We start from the raw sequence: 20,011 nt of genomic DNA, 5'->3' as shown, positions 1-20,011 counted from the left end.
GATGTCAAAATGATTCCAAAATGATCACTAAAAGTCATTTTTAAATCATTTCCAGTTCATTTTGATATCATTTTGACGTTATCGACTTATTGTTCTGCTTAGTTGCAGTTATCTGCATCTCTATTGACAGTTAAACTCGGATAATATTAAAATCACAGTTTTTAAAATCGAGTATTATTAAGTTTTAAACATATAAATGTACATGTCTACGAAACTAATAATCATGAAATTAGTATTGTATTTATTAATTTCTTACTCAGGCTCGGTTACTAACGTTTGACTTTATGCGAGACTTAAAACTCTATCTCGTTTTAAAACTGAAAAAAGAACAAAGGAACAAAGAGTTTTAAACCTCGCTTAAAATTAAAGTAACGTTGGTGTAACCGGATCTTAACGATTTAAATTTTAAGCACGCGAATTTTCATAAGCGCCGATCGTCTTTAATATCTCGTCGATGAATGCGTCTATTGATTTTTAAATCTTTGATTATCCATAGTGGAATGATTCCACTATGTGATCACGATTCTTATTGGTTCTCTTATTGGTTCCGCGCGAATTAATTGTTTTGTCGTGTTCCGTTCTCATTCGAAATGTTGATGCTTATATTCCTACTATTCCCGCTGATTCTTTTTGTTGTGCGTAAATTCTACCTGAACAAATTCAAATCCGGTAATAATGTTTGCGTGTTGGTACTTGGTGACATTGGCAGAAGTCCGCGAATGCAATATCATGCGATTTCCTTCGCCCGAGAAGGTTTCACTGTGGATGTTATAGGTTATCCCGGCTCATCACCGATTAGGGAAATCAGTGAAAATGCGCGCATACAGATTCACTATCTGCGACTGCCTCCTGAGTTACGAAATAGTACGAATTGGATATTATTATTATCTTGTTACAGATTTCCTCATGATCCTTTTTATATAATTTACGTTTTGATCTGTTTTTCAACCTTTTTATATTTGTTTATAGATTTTTATAACAATTGCATTCTTGTTATTATTTCAGAATTGCCACGTTTTTTTTGTTACATAATAAAAGTGATATGGCAAACGGCTGATCTTTTATGGTTATTGCTTCGTAAACGCCTATCAGATTCAGTAATAACACAGAATCCACCTGCAATACCAACCATTCCAATATGCTGGTTTTATTGTGTTCTAACAGAGGCACAATTTACTATTGATTGGCATAATTATGCCCATTCAATCATGGCATTGAATTTAGGAGAAAACCATATCTTAGTTAGATTATCAAAAAATATCGAGATAATCTTTGGTTGCAGAGCAAAGAATAATTTCTGTGTCAGCAAAGCAATGAAGGAAGATTTGGAAAAGAAATGGACTATCCAGTAAGTGTTAGTTGTTATATTTATATTATATTTTAATAACAAATAAGTACAATTAATGAACTTTTTTTATTACAGAGCAAAGGTTTTATATGATAGACCAACAGATAAACTTCATCCAATAACTTTAACAGAGAAGAATGAGTTTTTGCAAAAATTAGCTGAAACATATGATATATATATACCGCCCAGATCTGGTTTTATTGTATCCAGTACTAGTTGGACTGAAGATGAAGATTTCTCAATTTTGCTAAATGCATTACAAGGTGTGAATCTTAATAAGGATATATTTAATAATTTTGTGATAATTTAAAAGGATTACATTTGTAATATTTTTTTATAGAATATGAGAACACGTGTGAAAATGGCAAGTTAAACTTACCAGATTTGGTTTGCGTAATAACAGGGAAAGGACCATTAAAGGATTTTTATATGGCAATCATTGATTTAAAAAAATGGAAACATGTTGAAATAAAGACACCATGGCTCAAGAATGAGGAATATCCCAAAATATTAGGTATAACATATCCATATTTCTGCATATTGCTAATTAAAAAATGAAATTTATTTTTTATTAATATTTTATTAAAAATTTTCTAATATTTAATGACTTCATCTACTTTATGTATCAGTATAAGTTTTAGTATATGAACATTTTTTATCTTTTAGAATTTTTTAATTATAGTGATTTTAGGTAGAGTTGATATAATATAATCATTTATAAAATATTTTTATAGAATACTTTAAATACTTTTTATCTTTAAAATAGCTAGTGCAGACTTAGGTGTGTGTCTTCACACCTCATCCAGTGGACTGGATTTACCAATGAAAGTTGTCGACATGTTTGGCTGTCGTTTACCAGTTTGCGCATACAATTTTAATTGGTATTGTATTAGTATTATCCTTCTAATTTTTTTTTCTTTGCTCTCCATATACCGATAATATGATCCTCATCCTTATTATTAATTTCGAGTATATTATATCCTCTTCCTCTTTTTGTATAAATCTCTCTCTTTTCTTCAAATTCATCAATTTTTCCTTTTTCTTATTATAAAATCACCTTTTGCCCTCCTTTTCCTACTTTCATATTGTGATACGATTAATGTAACATTACTATATACAGAATGTCTCAGAAATAAGATAGAAGGAGGAGAAGAAATAACATTGGGAGTATAGAATAAGTCAAGGGGAACAAAAAAATCTTGATATCATTTTGAAATATTCGTTGTAGTTTTCGAATTAAAAAAAGGAAACTTGTAAGTCAATGTATGGTGAAATTATGTCGCGCGAATTCGTAGCCCATCGCACTTCGCTCGACAGCGACGGCGGTGGCGTTCGAAACTACAATGAATATCTCAAAATGTGATGAATATATCAAAATGATATCAGACTTTTTTGTTTGCTTCGATCCATCCTATGCCCCCAATGCGGCTCCTATCTTATTTCTGAGACATTATGTATATATCAGTAGATCTGCTTACTAAGAGAAAGAATGCATCTTATTGTTTAGCTTGTCAGAATTGGTAAAACACAATGAGAATAGTTTGGTATTTGCTGACGAAAAAGAGCTGGCTGAACAATTGAAGATGTGGTTTCAAGATTTCCCCAATAACAAGACCCAACAACAATTACGTGAAAAGTTTCAAGAGAACATGTTTACATCTCAGCAGAATTGTAATGATTGGCACAGTAACTGGAAGTTAAATGTATTGCCTTATTTTCAAAAGTGATTTTGATTATACTGTTCCATTGTATTTTCATAAACTGGGACATTTATTATATTAATATGTAAGAATATTTTATTATGTTTTATAATGTATAATAAAGTATAAGATGTTAATTTGTAAAAATATGAACCATTAACGTTACAAATTTATAGTTGATGATTTTTTTGGCGTCATACTTATTATTATATGTTTGATATCTTTAAGTTTCTCAGAGAAATAAGAAGATCCAATCTTGATCGCAACAACACTTATACCAGTAGATAAACAACATGCTTGACCAAGTTGCTCTTTCTTACATATATAAATGTAAGGTATTTCTTTTGTCTCTGCTAATTTTGTCAAAGGTGTGAGAAAATCCAATGGTTCCATCAAATGCGTTGCATTTTCGGCAAGTACGATAAATTCCACTACATTTTGTTTCATCGAGCTTATCACATCCATCAGTCCGATGAATAACATACTTCTCTCCGCATAATACATTTGTCGAATCAATGTTAGTAATTCATTACATAATTTTTTTGTTACAGTAAGGTCAGCAATACACTTACATTCTTCAGACTATGTAAAAATAAGTAAGAATTAGTGTAAACACTTAAACTGTAAGCACAGAAGCATTATTTTTGTTTAACGCTGCATAAGATGTAAGAGAATCAATTAATTAAAGTTTTTCATTTCATATTCTGCTTGGTTGAATCTCTTATGCCTTATACAAGTCTTTGTTCCCAGCTTTATGGTGCGATTTACTTGATGCTGCAATTCATTGACTAAAATTTAAAAGAAAACATTTTACAAATTGATCAATCATACAGCTTTGAAGTATTTATAGTGTTAAGTAGATCACACTCTTAAATGTATGATAATAATTACTTATTTTAAATTAAAATGTTGATGTTAACTTTTAAAAGACTTGAGTAAATTAGCTGTACACTGAAGAGCAAAAATAAAGTCCTATTTTGGAATAGATAAATGTAAATAAGTGTGTTATCTGCGAGTTATGATAGGTAGGATGATGCGCTTATATACATCTATCTACTCCAAAAAAGGACCTCATTTTTTCTTAGTATACCAATTTAACTTCTTAGTATAAGAATTTAATGATTCAAGCGTTCAATTATTTTCAAAGTTTCCTTTTTTATAATATGTATATGTAGAAAACAATCTTGTTTTGTTTGGACTTTTTATTAATGTTTTAAGTTTATCTTGTATACAAAAAAATTCCATACGTAAAAGAGATTGAATATAGATTTTTTTTTTATAAATATAGCACAGTAAAACTGTTTCGTGCATGTCAAATATTGGATGCATTCAGCGAACACATCGACTGAATGAGTGTTCAGTAAGTATTGCCTTTGATTGGAGTAAATCTTTAGATTCATCAGATCTAAATCCTCAAATCTAAAAAAATATACATATACAATAGCAATAAGCGCTCATTCAAACTATTCGCTAAACACATCAATTTGAGTAGCAATAAAGATTTACATTATGTGTTACTAATAATGAGGTATTAAAAATAACAAATAGATAGACATCATTTAGATTAAAAGCCTCTCAATCTCTTGTTGTATGGCTTTGATCTGTGGTTTTAATTGCGAGCCTTCATTGACCAATACTGAACAGGCTACCACTGGTCTCGAAACACCACAAGCTCGTCCTAAGGCCTGCTTGCTCCGCACGAAAACATAGGGTACATTCTTGTCTTCGCACAATAATGGCAAGTGGAGTAGAATCTCCAGTGGCTGGGTATCTGCAGCCATCACTATAAATTCAGACAAGCCACGATTCAAGGATTTTGTAGCCTCGTTTGCTCCTTTCTTCAGTTGACCATAACTCAATGCCTGCTGCACCAAATTCAATATCTTTATGGTCAGCGATGCATCTGCCAGTGGATATGCCTTTGGTGATACTTCATCCATCTGAAAAAGAAATCCAAAAATCAATATGATGTATTTGGAGCATCTTGATAAAGAGAAAAGTTTACTAATTTGTCCACTGACATGCGTGTATATAAACTTTTTTCGGGATAATATTAAAACTGACACTAGACTTTTGTAGCAGAGCCTGTACAGCTAATATCGGAATATTTTTCAGAAAAGACATTATGTAATTACAATGAACCACTTAATCTTTGTTTGACGTTGATAAACAAGGATGTAATGATATACTGTATCTTACTGAAAAATGTCCTCAAATATACAAACAATTCACAATACATCCACGTGGGAAAACTAACCACAAACAACAATTGTGCGTATCGCGATAAATTTTGTGCAACAAGTATTGTGTCAAACACTACTCACCGTATAATCGCCAATCAAGCTTTATCTGTTCTTTTTTAATTCTTCTTTACGATTACTTTTAAAGCACAGTATTGCACTTTATTTTTTTCTTTCGCCTTTTTCCTAGCTTTCATAAGATGCCTCGAAACAAAGTCTGTCCTCTAAAGGAATACCTTGATCGTTTCTTTCTATCACACTTTTCTCTTAAATAGTCAACGACTTTGGTTATATGCAACTCAAATTTCTTGATTTTACTATATATTGTTGTATATTTCTAACGAAAATTATTCACAACCACGCACTGCCACACGGGTCTTAAAACAGAGGTCCGCGGAAGCACGCGGAAGACGATAATGACCGGTAAACGGAAAGCACAAACATCCATGTGATCTAGCGTAAAGTGCATGAACTAAATTGTGCATAAGCTAAACCACCGACGAGATACTATTAAAGACTGTCAACCCCGAACAAATTTTCGGCGGTATAAAAAGGACCCAGAGATAATTGAAGAACGCTGACATTATCGACAATTGATACAAATTTGCTATTATTAACATAAATATTTGGCTCATGCATTATTAAATCATAATTTTTTATATAAATAAATATAATGTTCCATAAATAAATGTGTATTTGTAAAGCTATAATATCCTATTGCAGAAAAATTACAATTTTTTCTCTGCAGTTATCATTTCTGTTGATAATCAAACTTACGATAATACTGAAATCACAATTTTAAAGAAAAACCGAATATTATTGAGTTCTAAATGTATAAATATGTCTACTAAATTAATAAATTATAAAATTAATACAATATTATCAATTTTTAATTCTTAATCATTTCTCAATATTCTCAAAGACACGAACTCCCGTAAGGATATCGGTCTTTCATAGTATCTCATCGCTGGCTAAACCGACGATAAGCAGAAACTTTTACAAAACATTTATACGACTGATCGATTTACGCCGAAGTACCGATGAAATACTATTAAAGACATAAAGAGAGATCGGCGCTTATGGAAATTCGCGTACCTATTAAAATTTGAATTATTAACCAGCAAATGAGAATGGATTAAAATGAATTGAAATTTTTCTGAATGCACAAAATAAATTTTAAATAGCGAATATTTTTTTTATTTAATTGGATTCAATTGGATTCAATTAGATTCAATTGAATGCAATTGGATTGAAAAATTGCATTTTCTAGTTAAAATTTTGAATTAAACAGTTGAATTGAATATTCATAATGTGTTTTTTGTGCACAGAAAAAACTAATATTATTTTTAGATTAAAAGGCATAGAGATATACTCCATGCAATTCCTATAAATGAATAAAAATGCATTCAGGATTGAAAAGCATTCATTTTAATATTCATGAATCAATATTTCTGAAAATCTAAATCCATTTCAAATCATTTTAATCCATTTTCGTTTGCTGGGAAGAGTAAAAAAAATCTAATAACAGTACTAATTTCACGATTTATTAGTTTTGTAAATATGTTATTACATATATTAGGTGTGGGAAAAAGTTCGTGACGTTTTTCCCGTTAGATGGCATTAAAAAAACGGCATGAATTTTTTCCCATACCTAATATTTAAAACTTAATATAATACTCGATTTTTATTAAAAATTGTAATTTTAATGTTACCATCCGAGTTTAATTATCAATAGAGATAATAGCTACGCAGAGAAAAAATTGTAATTTTTTGGCAATCTATAAGATATTATAGCATTAAAAGTGCATACTTATGTATACAGTATTTATATAATAAAAAATTGAATTTCATAATGTTTAATTAATATTAAGGGACTCCTTTAACAAATTAAAAACAAGAATGTAAGAGAAAATAGTAATCAGCATGGACTTGGTGCGCAAATATAACAATATATTACCACGGCATAGAGATATGCTTCAATTTCTATAAATGAATAAAAATGCATTCAGGATTGAAAAGCATTCATTTTAACATTCGTGAATCAATTTTCTGAAAATCTGAATCCATTTCGATTCATTTCAATCCATTCTCGTTTGCTTGAGCACAAAATATATTGTATATAAAAGTCGTTTATGGAGATTTGATTTGAAATTTATACTAGCCCATACAATGAAAAATAATTGCTTGTAATTCCAGAGTACCAATTTGTTAATGACTCGGAAAAAGAACATAGTGACCTGCTCTCAAAAAACTTTCGATGGATGGAGTATTGAAATAAAAGAGTTATGAAAATGATTCAGATTAAAAGTTTCCAATTTTCTTTCTTTAATAAAATTTCGAATTTTCGTATCAATTTCCGATTTTGAGTTTGTACCGTATTTTCAGCGAGTAATTTATTGATCAAAAAATGTTGCCTTATTGCCTGAACCGAGCAAATATTAAGTAAACCCAAAATTCATAAATAAAAAGTTCTCGAGTCAAGTAGAAAGAAGCTATACGGTTAAAAAGTTTATTGATTGTTTGACATAATATATATTCACTTCATTATAGAGCTTTTGAAAATACCGTTCTAATGTAATACTTTTCGTAATCGTACTTTAAGTGTTGTAATAATTGAGGAGATGGGAGGGGGGGGGGGCGGAATAAAGGTCTAATTATAAAATCTTAATTTTAATAAAAATTAAAATAATTTGCTACTTTTTTTATTATATACAAATGGGTACAGTATCAAATAAATTTATGTAATGTCCTTAAGATGTTACATGTTACAGTTATTTCTTTATTGCGATCAATATTATATAATAAAGCTAATTTCCTGAAAAAGAGTCTAAATAGAATTGTGCCTTCATTCTACCCATTCTCTCAATTACTCTGTAAAACTTCGACATTATTTCTAAATGGACATCGAGAAATTCGTCAAAGTTTTTTGAGAGCAGGCCGCCATGTTCTTTTTCCGAGTCATTAACAAATTGGTACTCTGAAATTACAAGCAATTATTTTTCATTATGGGCTAGTATAAATTTCAAATCAAATTTCAATAAACGACTTTTATATTCTGTGCACTAAGAATAACATGTCGCACTTATTTTCTAGAATCAAATTGTAATCTGTTTTACTTGTATGTTTTGAACTCGCAACTTCAATAACATATGAGTTACTTTTCATAATAATATATTATATTAAATTTAGATAATATATACTTTATGTATCAGTTCACTTTGAACTGGCACCTTCAATAATATATCAGTTACTTATCATGGTAATATATATTATTAGATAATCATTTAATTTTTAAAGGTTGAAATTTTTGAGGATACACTTTATATGTTCACTTTGAACTGCCACCTTTAATAATATATCAATTATTATTTTTCATGATAATATATTATCAGATAATCATTTAAATTTTACGCTGTTAATATCTCAGATAACCAAGCGTGCGATATCCCACAGTATCCACGCACAAAATATCGCTACCATACTGTTATTGTACTGTCACGAGGTGGCAGTATACGACGTAACTATATGATACAAAAAGTGATGATAGTACAACATAACACTATATCTATACTGCATACTGTTTAAGTACATCATGGTACATAATCTGTACCGTATCAATATGGCGTACTATTATCGACAGAAGAGAAAGACTGTGGAGATCTCTAGTCAAAGATGATATACATGATAACTGGTACTATAAAAGTATAGTGTCCTAGCCTAAAAATAGTCGTTATAACATTAAAATTAAATATTGGATAGCTGACTGGATGTTCAGTTAAATTGGACAAATTTCTATCAGGACTATATATTGAACAGATGTATCATAGCTCCATGATTATATAAGTGTTCGTGGTTTATCGCAGTGGTTTCCATATGATTTCAGAAGTCAAGAATAGCGGATGGTAGTATGCAACCGGATGGATAACCGCTTCGAAGCACTATAAAATTAATTCCTAAATTTAGAGAAAAACTTTTTTTTTATCATAATTTTATGATGTGTATTCTGGAATAAGATATTAATCAATAATAATATTTTAGCAAACTATAAAATTAATGTATCATTGAAAACATTACTAGCCAGTGATAAAAATTCTCAGTGATAAAATATTATCATTGGCAAAAATTCATTTAGCTTGCTATAAAATATTATTGAAAATGCCATTCATTTTCAATAAGTTTTTCAATGATACTTTTAATAATAAAATCTATTTTTTCGCGACGAGCACAATCAATGCGTTCGATACTTTATTTTTCAGCATTTGTTGCCTGATACATACACAATGAAACGCACATTGCAATATTACATTAACGTAACGTGAAACATGATCGTCATTGCAGAAGCTGTGTATTTTTCTCGCAATCATAATTCTGTCATTATTAATAATATTAGGTATGGCCTATCGACAGTCGTGAATTTTCGCAGTCTTTTTCTTAGACGAATTGATTTATGGTAGCTGAGCTTTGAATACAAATCTCAATCGATTATATTCTACAATGGCTCCCGAGTTTACTTTAATGGATACCGGATTGAAATTTAGCAAATGTAGGCCTTCCAGTGTACTCACTCGTGACAAACCTATATATACTTGACCACTAAACACTCGTTTTTAGATTCATCATTGCATTTTTACACGTAATTCCTTGACTTTTATATAATTATTCTAGAACTGAGAGACAATGAAAATTTTTTCCGATGTACCACCATTTTGTGGAATACTTCGAATTTAATATCTACTTTCGTTATTGTGATTTCTTTGTTATCCGAAATAATTATTTTAATGGAATTAATAAGATTTCCGTCAACAGAGCGATTAACTGCAACTACATTGCCTATCGTTCCATTGACAAGTCCCAAAGTTACATTATGTTTCGTCGAATCATTATTTTAACGCCAATTGTAATCGCTATTACTCTTTCAATGTCAATTGTTTCCAAAACTTTGTCATCTTTGTCTTTCAAAATTTTGTGTACTTTTTTTTTCATTGCTGGAGCACAATCGACATCATTTTCTGCTATCAGTAAAATTTCATTGCCGTCAATTTTATCGAGCATTACCATGTTTAAAACCTTGCACAAATAACGTGGGTAATAAACATATTGTATCAACCGGTAATTGATTCATATAAGTGCAAAGTTCATTCAATCTGTTATCGCAACTACTTCCTTTGAAATGAATTTTTCTCGACTGAAGAACATTGATGACTGAAGACATTGACGGATTGATCCGCTACCAAACCTATTCATATTCTAGAAAGTATATCACGATATGTGTTGTCGCATCTTTATCGCATTAATCAAGAGTTCGTCGTCAATCGAACAATCTCTACAAATTAGATCCACCCATGATACCTAAATACTTCTGAATCTCTGATCGAGATATTTTAACAAACGAAGATTGTTCTTATAGAGGGAAACTGCAACAAGTCTCCAAACAGGAATGTGTTTTCTGCCAAAGAAACCATCATCTGTATCTGCTGTTTTCAGATTATTTTCACTCTTCTCGATTAATTCAGCAACGCACTCAAAAGCTGTCTGTATTTCTTCGAGTCTTTTGTGATATTTCATCACCTTAAAGCAGACGCTGAATTCTTAAAGGCATTCGTATAAATCTCGTATGCACCTTTGAATTCATTCAAATCTCTTTACGGTTTAAACAGAAGAAACAGCGAGTAAAAGTATTTTTCGGATTCAGTTTTTACATTAAATCGATAATGGTTAATTAAATAACACTTTTTTCATTTTTTTTAAATAAACCCGATATAAGTATTTGTAACATTTAACTTCGTCATTTGTTTCATAATTTCTCAAAATCTGGCAAAATCTGGCAAAATCGTATAAATTCAATTGATTCTAATTCCCTCTGCTTGGATAGTAATCATCGATGGGAGACAGACAATAAATATTCTTAGAATTTTCATCGAGAGCTTTAATTTCATTAAATGTTTTAACTTTTCTGTTTCTCATCTCATTAACGTCGATCCATTGACAATGTAGGTATCACTGTCTGTACTATACAAGCGATTCCCTAGCAATGTGTCCGCAGCTTCTAAAGCACCGCATTCTCGGTTATTCAATGAACGCATCGCAGTTTTGATGCCAAGGGCTTATTCCATCATTGCAAAGTCTATATTGCATTTGTCTGACTTTGTGTGTTAGAATATATAATTTAAACCCAGTTTGATTTAAGGTTTTTAGAGATCTAGAGTTTTAATTTTACAATTGTTCAGAATTTAGTTGTATCTGTGTTATTCTATTACTTTAAAAGAGCGCGTGCGTGAACAGCAGAATAATGTTATCGCGATTTGCAACCGATTGATTATCCCTTTTTTCTGACGGACATGGTGAGCTCATCATCGCGATATTATTAAGCTGTAATAATCTGCGAAATAACTTAATAATTAGTAATAAGCGATTTTAAGGTAATCTGAAACGAATGAATAAAGATATCGGATATATGTATTTATTGTAACTCAGAAGTGTTTAAAACTGTTTCCTGTATATGTGATATTTTCGTTGACTGTAGAAAGCAATACAACGGTATATTGTCAATTTACAGAATTAAATGTTTACTATTCCAATAATTGAATATACTTTAAAGTTTGAACAGTGTAAATTAATTAATAATTTATTTGATGGCTAAGTCTGGAATATATTAATGCCAACAGGTTGTGACATATATTTTTAAAATATTTTATGTAATAGATCAGTAGATACGGTCAAAATATATGTATTTATGATATTCGCACCAATTATTGCGTATTAATGCTCTTAATTGCCCTGCTCTCAATTTTTTATTCTATTTTAAATAAATATTTCTTTACAAACAAAATTTAGAAATAGAGAGAAGATTTATTTATAGAATAAATAGCAAGAATTTTTAAAAAACTGCATTGATGATTTAAGAGCTGCTTGATAAAAGCAAACTTCCTACAACATTTAAATTAACTTTTTACAATTAAATTTTCTTTATATTAAAAATAATTTTAATTGAAAGTGTGCTACAAAACAAGCATATATAAAATAAATTATTCTTTTAGAAGCCTTTTTGTTTATTTACATTTCATTTTACTTTTAGTCCTTGCTTTTAAAGAACTGATTCTACATATAATCTTTGTTGATCCTTAATGGAAGCTATTTCATAAAGTTGTATGCATTACATAAGGTGAGATATTAATGTGATTCATAATAAATTAAATCACATTAACGTTCATTAAATGGACATGTATTCGACGTCGATCTTAACACGTCATCAAAAAATTTTCAGATGATATTCATGTATATACACAGAGTATCCCGTAAGTTTTTGTCAATCGCTTTTTAGACAGAGCGAACTAAACTGAGTCGAAAAGTCCTTTACTATTTTGCAATTTTCGCAATGATTAAGAGATATTAATTAACTAAAAATCGCCGAATATATTGGTTTTAAATAATTTTTTACTGAAGTATTATCAACTTCACGGAAATAACAATAAGAGATAAAAGTTATTTAATTTCTTCTCATAAAATTCTGAGAATTTTTTTAAATTTTGTAGTATTGTAAAAAAACAGTATTAATCTTACAGTTCTACCCAAATGGTTAACAAAAACTTACGGGATATTCTGTATATTTATATTTATAATTTTGAAAGTATATTCTGCGAGATATGAGCAAAATTCATCCCTGTTAAGTTAGCCCCCACCAGCGATAAATAAATTCTAACACCAAAATTAGGTGCTAATTAGGTGCTAATTAGGTGTTAATTAGGTGCGAAATTAGGTGCTCGAATTGGCAGAAAAAAATTATGGGCGAGGGAGTGAGAACTTAATATTAAGTTAGCTCCCTCAATACAAAAAAATAAATAATAATAATAATAATAAACAAAAAATAAATAATAATTATTGCGTAAACAAAAAAAACAATCAAAATTTGTTTTTTAATATTATTTAAGGATATCTAATCGCCGAATTAGATGCTCGTTCCGTTTAGCAAAAATTCGAACAGTCATATTTATCCCTAAGTCGTTTATAATTGCAAAATTAAATACTCTGACTATGCAAAATAATTCTCTAATTTATGCGTTACTATTTCCAAGCATTTTCGATTTTTACGCTGCAACCCTTAGGGCACTTCCCTCTAGGAACGAACAGACATATTTACCCCTAAATCGTTTAAGATTGCAAAATTAAATACTCTGACTATGCAAAATAATTCTCTGCGCTACTATTTCCAAGCATTTTTTATTTTTGCGTTGCAATCCTTAAGGCACTTCCCTCTTGGAGCGAAAGTGTTGAATACTTTATGGCAGCTTTCAAAATAATCAATTGGAATACGATGATTTAAGAAATTAAAAACCAAAAAAACTTCCATTTCTATGTCCATAAATTTTTATGTCAAAGATAATGTTCAGAGAGACGAAAAAAATGTGGTTGCATTCTCACGAACGGGCGATGGAGGGGCCTATTTTTATTTTAAGTATATTCAATGACACGCGCTACATCAACTGGAACGTAATGTTAGCTTTATAATGGTAGTATATATCCATTAGAAGTCTGTACATATATTTTTTTTATTCTCTTTATCGATCAGTTTAAAACCGTTATTTTATATATATATATATATATATATATACTTCTCATTTTTTTTGTAATTATAACTTTAAGAATGATCCAATTGGGCTTGAAACACCGTTTGTTATTTTTAATTTGTCTTAGTTCTTTATTATATATAAACTATAATTATATGTAAATTTTGAATAGCCTTTTCATCATATTTTAAATATAACGATAACTTTTATTTTTTTATTCCTTTTTTTTCAATCTAGAATTATTACTTATTAACATAGATCTGATGACATACGATATATTCTTTATCTTCTCACTATATTTCCTGCAACCTTCGGAAGGTTTAGCAGTCACCCATATCATATTAAAAAGATATTAAAAATTGGGAATTCAAATCCGATGACGCTGACCGTGACATATATTGCTCAAGGTAATGATTCTTAGTGACATCAAAGGACAAATTCATCTCGGATGACTTTGACTCTCCCACACATTATGAAGATCATCACACCGAACAATCTTCGGAAAATTATAGTCACCCATCACGCATCACAAAGCAATCCAAAAAAATTAAAATGATACTGATTTATATTGTAAAGTCATCCTGAATGACCATTGGATACTTTCAACAGATCATTGCCCATTGAGAAGCTATTAAAATTAAAATAGACCATTCACCTTCGATGACCTTCCCACACATTATGAAGGTCAGCACACCGACTACAACCGACATCGAATCGATGTCGATTCAACGAAAGCATCAAACGTCGATTTCATTATCATTTCTGACTGGGAAAATGATGTCATAGTCGTTTGGTTGTGCAATTATTTTGCTGCGGAAAGGTTGTTACAACCACCATGAAGCTTCAAAATGATCATTTTCAAATATTTAATATCACATTGGCTCTATACTGTCTCTTTGAGATCGTGTAGCAAAACCCCACTTCGTGCATAAAATTTGCATTGCACTATAACCACGGAAACACGTTACATTGATTGAGTTCTATCACTAGAGTACTAGAAACGTAGATACTCGTGTTCACCATTTTTATTCCTTTTCTCACTCCTTTCTGTCCCCATCCATCACTGAGCTGTGACGAGTAGTCATTTATGATTTATATTTGTTGTTTGAAATTTTGTAGCTCTTTTCATTCCATTTTTGCTCTCATAATCAATTGAATATCTATCGTAATATTAGTGCAAGATCTGAAGAGTATCTGGTGTTCAGGTTATTTCTAGAGGTACCAAATATGTATGTCAATTTGAAGAAAAAGATTTAAATTTCTCTGCGAAGTGTAGTGATATTTATTCACAAGTCATGCATTTATTTTATAGCAATACAGCAAGTTGTCGACGAATATTATCCGCAGGAAATTTAAATAATACCTTTTTCTAATCTATTGATATAATTTACCGTAACGCAACAAGGCATTTTATAAATTTTTTTGCCTTCGTTAATATATAACATTTCAGTTTTTTTATATCCTTCTTTTCGTCTTTTAGTCTTATGATAAAATTTCGAAATGCAGAAATACATAAATACGAAGCTACAAGATTTTCAACAGCTTAGACGCTATAACTTATAACAACTATAACGACCATAATCGCTCAGCTCAGCGGAGGAATGGAAACAAAGGCAAGGAGTGGGGAAAGGAATAAAAATGACGGATATGCGAATACTCATGTTTATGTGCCTTGTTATCATCAGCCAAAGAAACACTGTCTGAGTGTTGTACTGGTGGATTATAGAGCAGCCAAGAGAAAATGCTATAATATTATCCATGGCGCATGGAGACGAATACACTGATTACGACGATATAACCTAATACATCTACAAAACTTACTGCTTCTATTTGCTATAAAAAAAATTTTTAATGTATAATAATGTAAAATTTAATGTATAATAGAAACGATGAAAGATGATGAATTAAATTTATGCGTTGTATTCTAGAGTTGAGAAAAGAAAGGACTTTTATTTTGGCCCCCGGCTCGAAAAGAAATGAATCTTCGAAAAGATGACAGCTATTTTGACTGTAAAATTATCGTATATGCTTTTACAGTCAAAATAGCTGCATTTTGATTTTTCTACTAATTGTCACAGCAACTGTACAGCTATCAATACAATCAAAATAGCTGTGACTGTATTTTTACTTTTTTATTAGCTGTCATACTGATTGCATAGCTATTAATACAGCTAAAATAACTGTGGCTGCCAAATAATTGTAATTAAGGCTGGCAGAACATTGTACTCACATTTTTGCTGTTGCAGCGAACATAGTTAGACCGTGTTACTTAGATAGTCTTTGATCATTCAGCGAATGTGTCAATTATATTGAAATTAATGGATAACTTTGAATACACTTAGAATGTTAATCGCAAAGAAAGAGAAACAAGAAGGAAAGAAAATTTTGATATTAATTATAGTCCAGTCAAAACGAAAACTGAACCTTTAATCTTAATGTAATGAAGAATATACACTGATTAACTGGAAATAACAATGCTCCAACATTTATAGTTCGTCTACAATTTTCTATTTTTGTATGTGTATGCAAGTTGCATCAATTTGCTTTACTTCATAAAAATTACTTGTTTCTTTCTGGCCAGTAAACTGGGATGAATCTAAGGAATCTCTTTGATATGTTTGACATCATAGTTGATGCACTACTTGTATAGGATAGATTGAGAATAATTTGAAGTAAGTCGAAACGCGTACGGACATTATACGGACATTATATTCTTTTATATTAAAAATGGACTTTTAAACATATCTATTGTTATATTTGCGCACCAAATACTGCGCTGACTCCTACTTCTCTTTTCTTATTTTTAATTTGTTAATGTATTATTTAAATATTTATATTAAATATTTATATTAAATTATATTTATATTAAATTATATTTATATTAAAAATCACGAATTTTATTAATTGTTGTCATTCTTCAATTATCTCTGAGCCCCCCGGGCCCCCGGGTCCCATTGTAGTTATGAAAATTTATTCAGGACGGACAGTCTTTATCGATGGCCGAAGTTATAACATCGATGTTATGAAACTGACTAATCATAGTTATTCCACTGAAGAATGAATTGATTGTAATTGGCCATGTTTTTCGAAAGATTTATAACATCGATGTTGACTTCAATGTAAATCGAGCTATATAAACGCGATCGATATTATAATATTGGAGCGCATATATTTGAAAAGATATATTTTTATCCTTTTGTTTTAATAATGTTTTTATAATATTTATTTATTAAATAAGTAATAGAAAATATCTTGTAATTTTCTGGCATCACTATATATAGAATATCTCGATCGAAAAAAAAATCATCGTTTAAATCTTGTTTTTGTTGTTGTTTTATTTGAAAATTTTTTTATATCGATAAATTTCAAAATAATAATTTAATTCTTTGATAATTCTTTGTCTATTTTCTATTTTATTTTCTATTTTCTAATTAAGAACAAATTAAAGTTTGGAACATTCTTGAAGCGATTTTTTCAAAGTTTTTAATTTGGCCCATTTCTTCTTTTGCGCAGAGCTACTTCTGTAGCTTCTGTGTGAGCCAGACACAAGCAAAAAACACCGATAAAATTCATGCATCGGCATCCTTAAGGTAAATTTTCACGTGCTGCTCTAACTGGTTGTTTCAGTCAGTAAAAAAGTCAGTAAAAAATGATCCTTTTTGTCGCTAAAACAGCCGGTTTGAGCAGTTCATGAAAATTTACCTTTATGCTCGAAAAACCACCGAACTACACACACACACACACACACACACACACGCGCGCGCGCGCGCGCGCGCGCGCATATATATATCTATACATATATATGTATTTGAAGAAGAAAACTCATTGTTCAAATTCTGTTTTTTTTCATCGATTCAAAGTTTTTTTATATCGATATAAAAAATTAAAAAAAATGTAAATTTTTAATCATGAACTATTTTCTACAATAATTTAAATTTTGTAAAAAAATACAATTTGTTAACTGTTGAACGTATTTTATATATAGGATATTCAATCGACAACGTTCGTAGGGAAATAAAGTGGATTAATAAATTAACTGAATCGAAAAGTCCTATATCATTTTGCAATTTTTGCAATAATTAACAAGATATTAATTACTAAAAATTATCAAATATTGATCTTCAATAATTTTTTTCTCAAATACTATAAAAAAAAAACAGTAAGAGACAAAAATTGTATATTTTCTTCTCATAGAATTTTAAGAATTTTTTCAGAATTTTTTATCAACTTTTTAATACTGCATTTGCTTATTCCTAATATGAGAAAATTAAATATTAAAAAATCTTAAAAAATTCTTTAAAAAGTCTCAGAATTTTATAAGAAAAATTTAATAATTTTTGTTTTGCTGTTTTTTTTTTTATAAAATTATATTTAATATTAAATATAATATTTAAGTAAAAAAAAGATTAAAAACCAATTCAGCGATTTTTAGTAAATATAATATCTTGTTAGTTATTGCAAAATGATAAAGAACTTTTCAGTTTTTTATCAGAGGATAATTTAATTCAATTTAATTCGCTTTAACTGCCTATGAGCGTTGTTGTTGGATGAATTACGGAACATCCTGTATATATATATATATATATATATATATATATATTAGGTCTACAAATAAATTCTGACCCTTTTTTACAGAATTTATTTATAAAAAATAAAATATATTTATTTATTTATAAAATAAAAATAAACTTTATTTATAAAACCAAAGCACATGTCAGTCTTGAAAATAATCTCCATCACTTTTGACACAATTTGGCTATCTCGTAGATAGCTGGTGTCCCTGCTCGGAAGAACAATGGTGGTTTTGATTCAATAAATTCAATTATGGGATTTTATCTCTTCGGGTGTTTAAAAATGCGTATCACCGAGATGATGCTGTAAAGAATGAAAGAGGTGGAAATCTGCAGAGGCCATCTGAAGAATAAGCCGCCATGATGGAGAATTTCTCAGTCTAAAATATAGATTAATTCTTTGGTTGCATTGCCGAATGGAATCGTGCGTTATCGTACAATAGTATCACCTGACAAGTTCCCTGTCCGATATAGGGTTGTTTTCATTTGATTTCGTCACTTAAATGCATCAATTGTTGGTAACGCTTAGACGTTACAGTTTTCCTAGATTTTAACAATTCCCCAGTGAGAAATGATAATGGAGAAATGATAATGGAATCGACATCGAGATCGTCAAATCGATGTCGATGTTGATTTGACGATTTCTCACTGGGTCAAAGTATAGACCTTTCACCAAATGCATAATAATATTTTTTTTCGAGTGAATATTCAATTTTGCAATTGACATTGATTGTTCTCCAAGGTAAATGATTTTTTTCTTTTAGGGTTCTCGTATAGGATCCACTTTTCAATCATCACTAGTTACGATTTTAAACAGAAAATCCTTCCGCTTAAATCTTGATAACAGGCAAACTGCTGTCGTAGCATCTCGCATTACTGTCTGGGTTGAGTTTTCGTGCGGAACTAACTTTCTGTATTCTTTCCAATTTCTGCAATCGATGAGAAATCGCTTGTTAAGTAACACCCAATTGTTCAGCAAGTTCCTTTTTGCGTTTGATAAGGATTTTCTTACAACAGTTGACCCAATTTCTCATCTTCAACTTTTTTTTGGCGCTTCTGATTGATATTGATCGGAAAGATCGAAATTACTCGTCCGAAACTTTTTAGTACCACCTTTTGCATGTACTTTCAAACATTATATTTTCTCTTAAAGTGGAACAAATCATTTCTTTCGCTTCGAGAACACTTTTTTTTAAAAATTAAATGAAATTAAATGAAAAGCAGAATAATGCCTCACGTAGTTGTCGGACGACATCGTGCTCACTTTTAGGTCGGTATTCATAATCAAGTCTTATTTTAAGATCGTCTTAAGTAATGTCTTAAGACGCTAATGAGCTTTTTAATTGGTTCGTGTCTTCTTAAGACCGCCTTACTTAAGATGGCCTTGAATATAAGATCTAATTATGAGTACCGGCCTTAAAGTTTGTTGTCTAGCAAGGTTTCCATATGTAATTTTTTTTTATCTAAAGGTTGGTACTACGAATCCCCAGAGCAGCGGGAAAAAGATTTAAATTTATAGTTATTATTAAAGTTACAGTTGATTAATTCGGAGAGGTCAGAACTTATTTGTAAACCTTATATATTGTAT

General features: G+C 30.1%; 2 protein-coding genes across 2 annotated transcripts; one reads left to right on the top strand and one right to left on the bottom strand.

Moving 5' to 3' along the window:
- Window positions 1-590: 590 nt before the first annotated feature.
- On the top strand, window positions 591-3,217 carry LOC105621774 (chitobiosyldiphosphodolichol beta-mannosyltransferase). The gene is made up of 6 exons (XM_012203231.1): window positions 591-864; window positions 1,006-1,348; window positions 1,424-1,611; window positions 1,689-1,862; window positions 2,115-2,229; window positions 2,856-3,217. Exons 1-6 carry the CDS (start codon window positions 591-593, stop codon window positions 3,073-3,075), a joined length of 1,314 nt encoding a protein of 437 aa, XP_012058621.1. The 3' UTR covers window positions 3,076-3,217.
- A 1,015-nt stretch (window positions 3,218-4,232) lies between these two features.
- Window positions 4,233-4,988, bottom strand: LOC105621762 (NHP2-like protein 1 homolog). Its single transcript, XM_012203221.1, has one exon. It carries the CDS (start codon window positions 4,986-4,988, stop codon window positions 4,608-4,610), a length of 381 nt encoding a protein of 126 aa, XP_012058611.1. The 3' UTR covers window positions 4,233-4,607.
- Between the last annotated feature and the right edge of the window lie 15,023 nt (window positions 4,989-20,011).

Source organism: Atta cephalotes, assembly GCF_000143395.1.
Source record: "Atta cephalotes unplaced genomic scaffold scaffold00002, whole genome shotgun sequence".
NCBI classification, from domain to species: Eukaryota; Metazoa; Arthropoda; class Insecta; order Hymenoptera; family Formicidae; genus Atta; species Atta cephalotes.
This window is presented reverse-complemented; position numbering and strand designations above follow the sequence as displayed.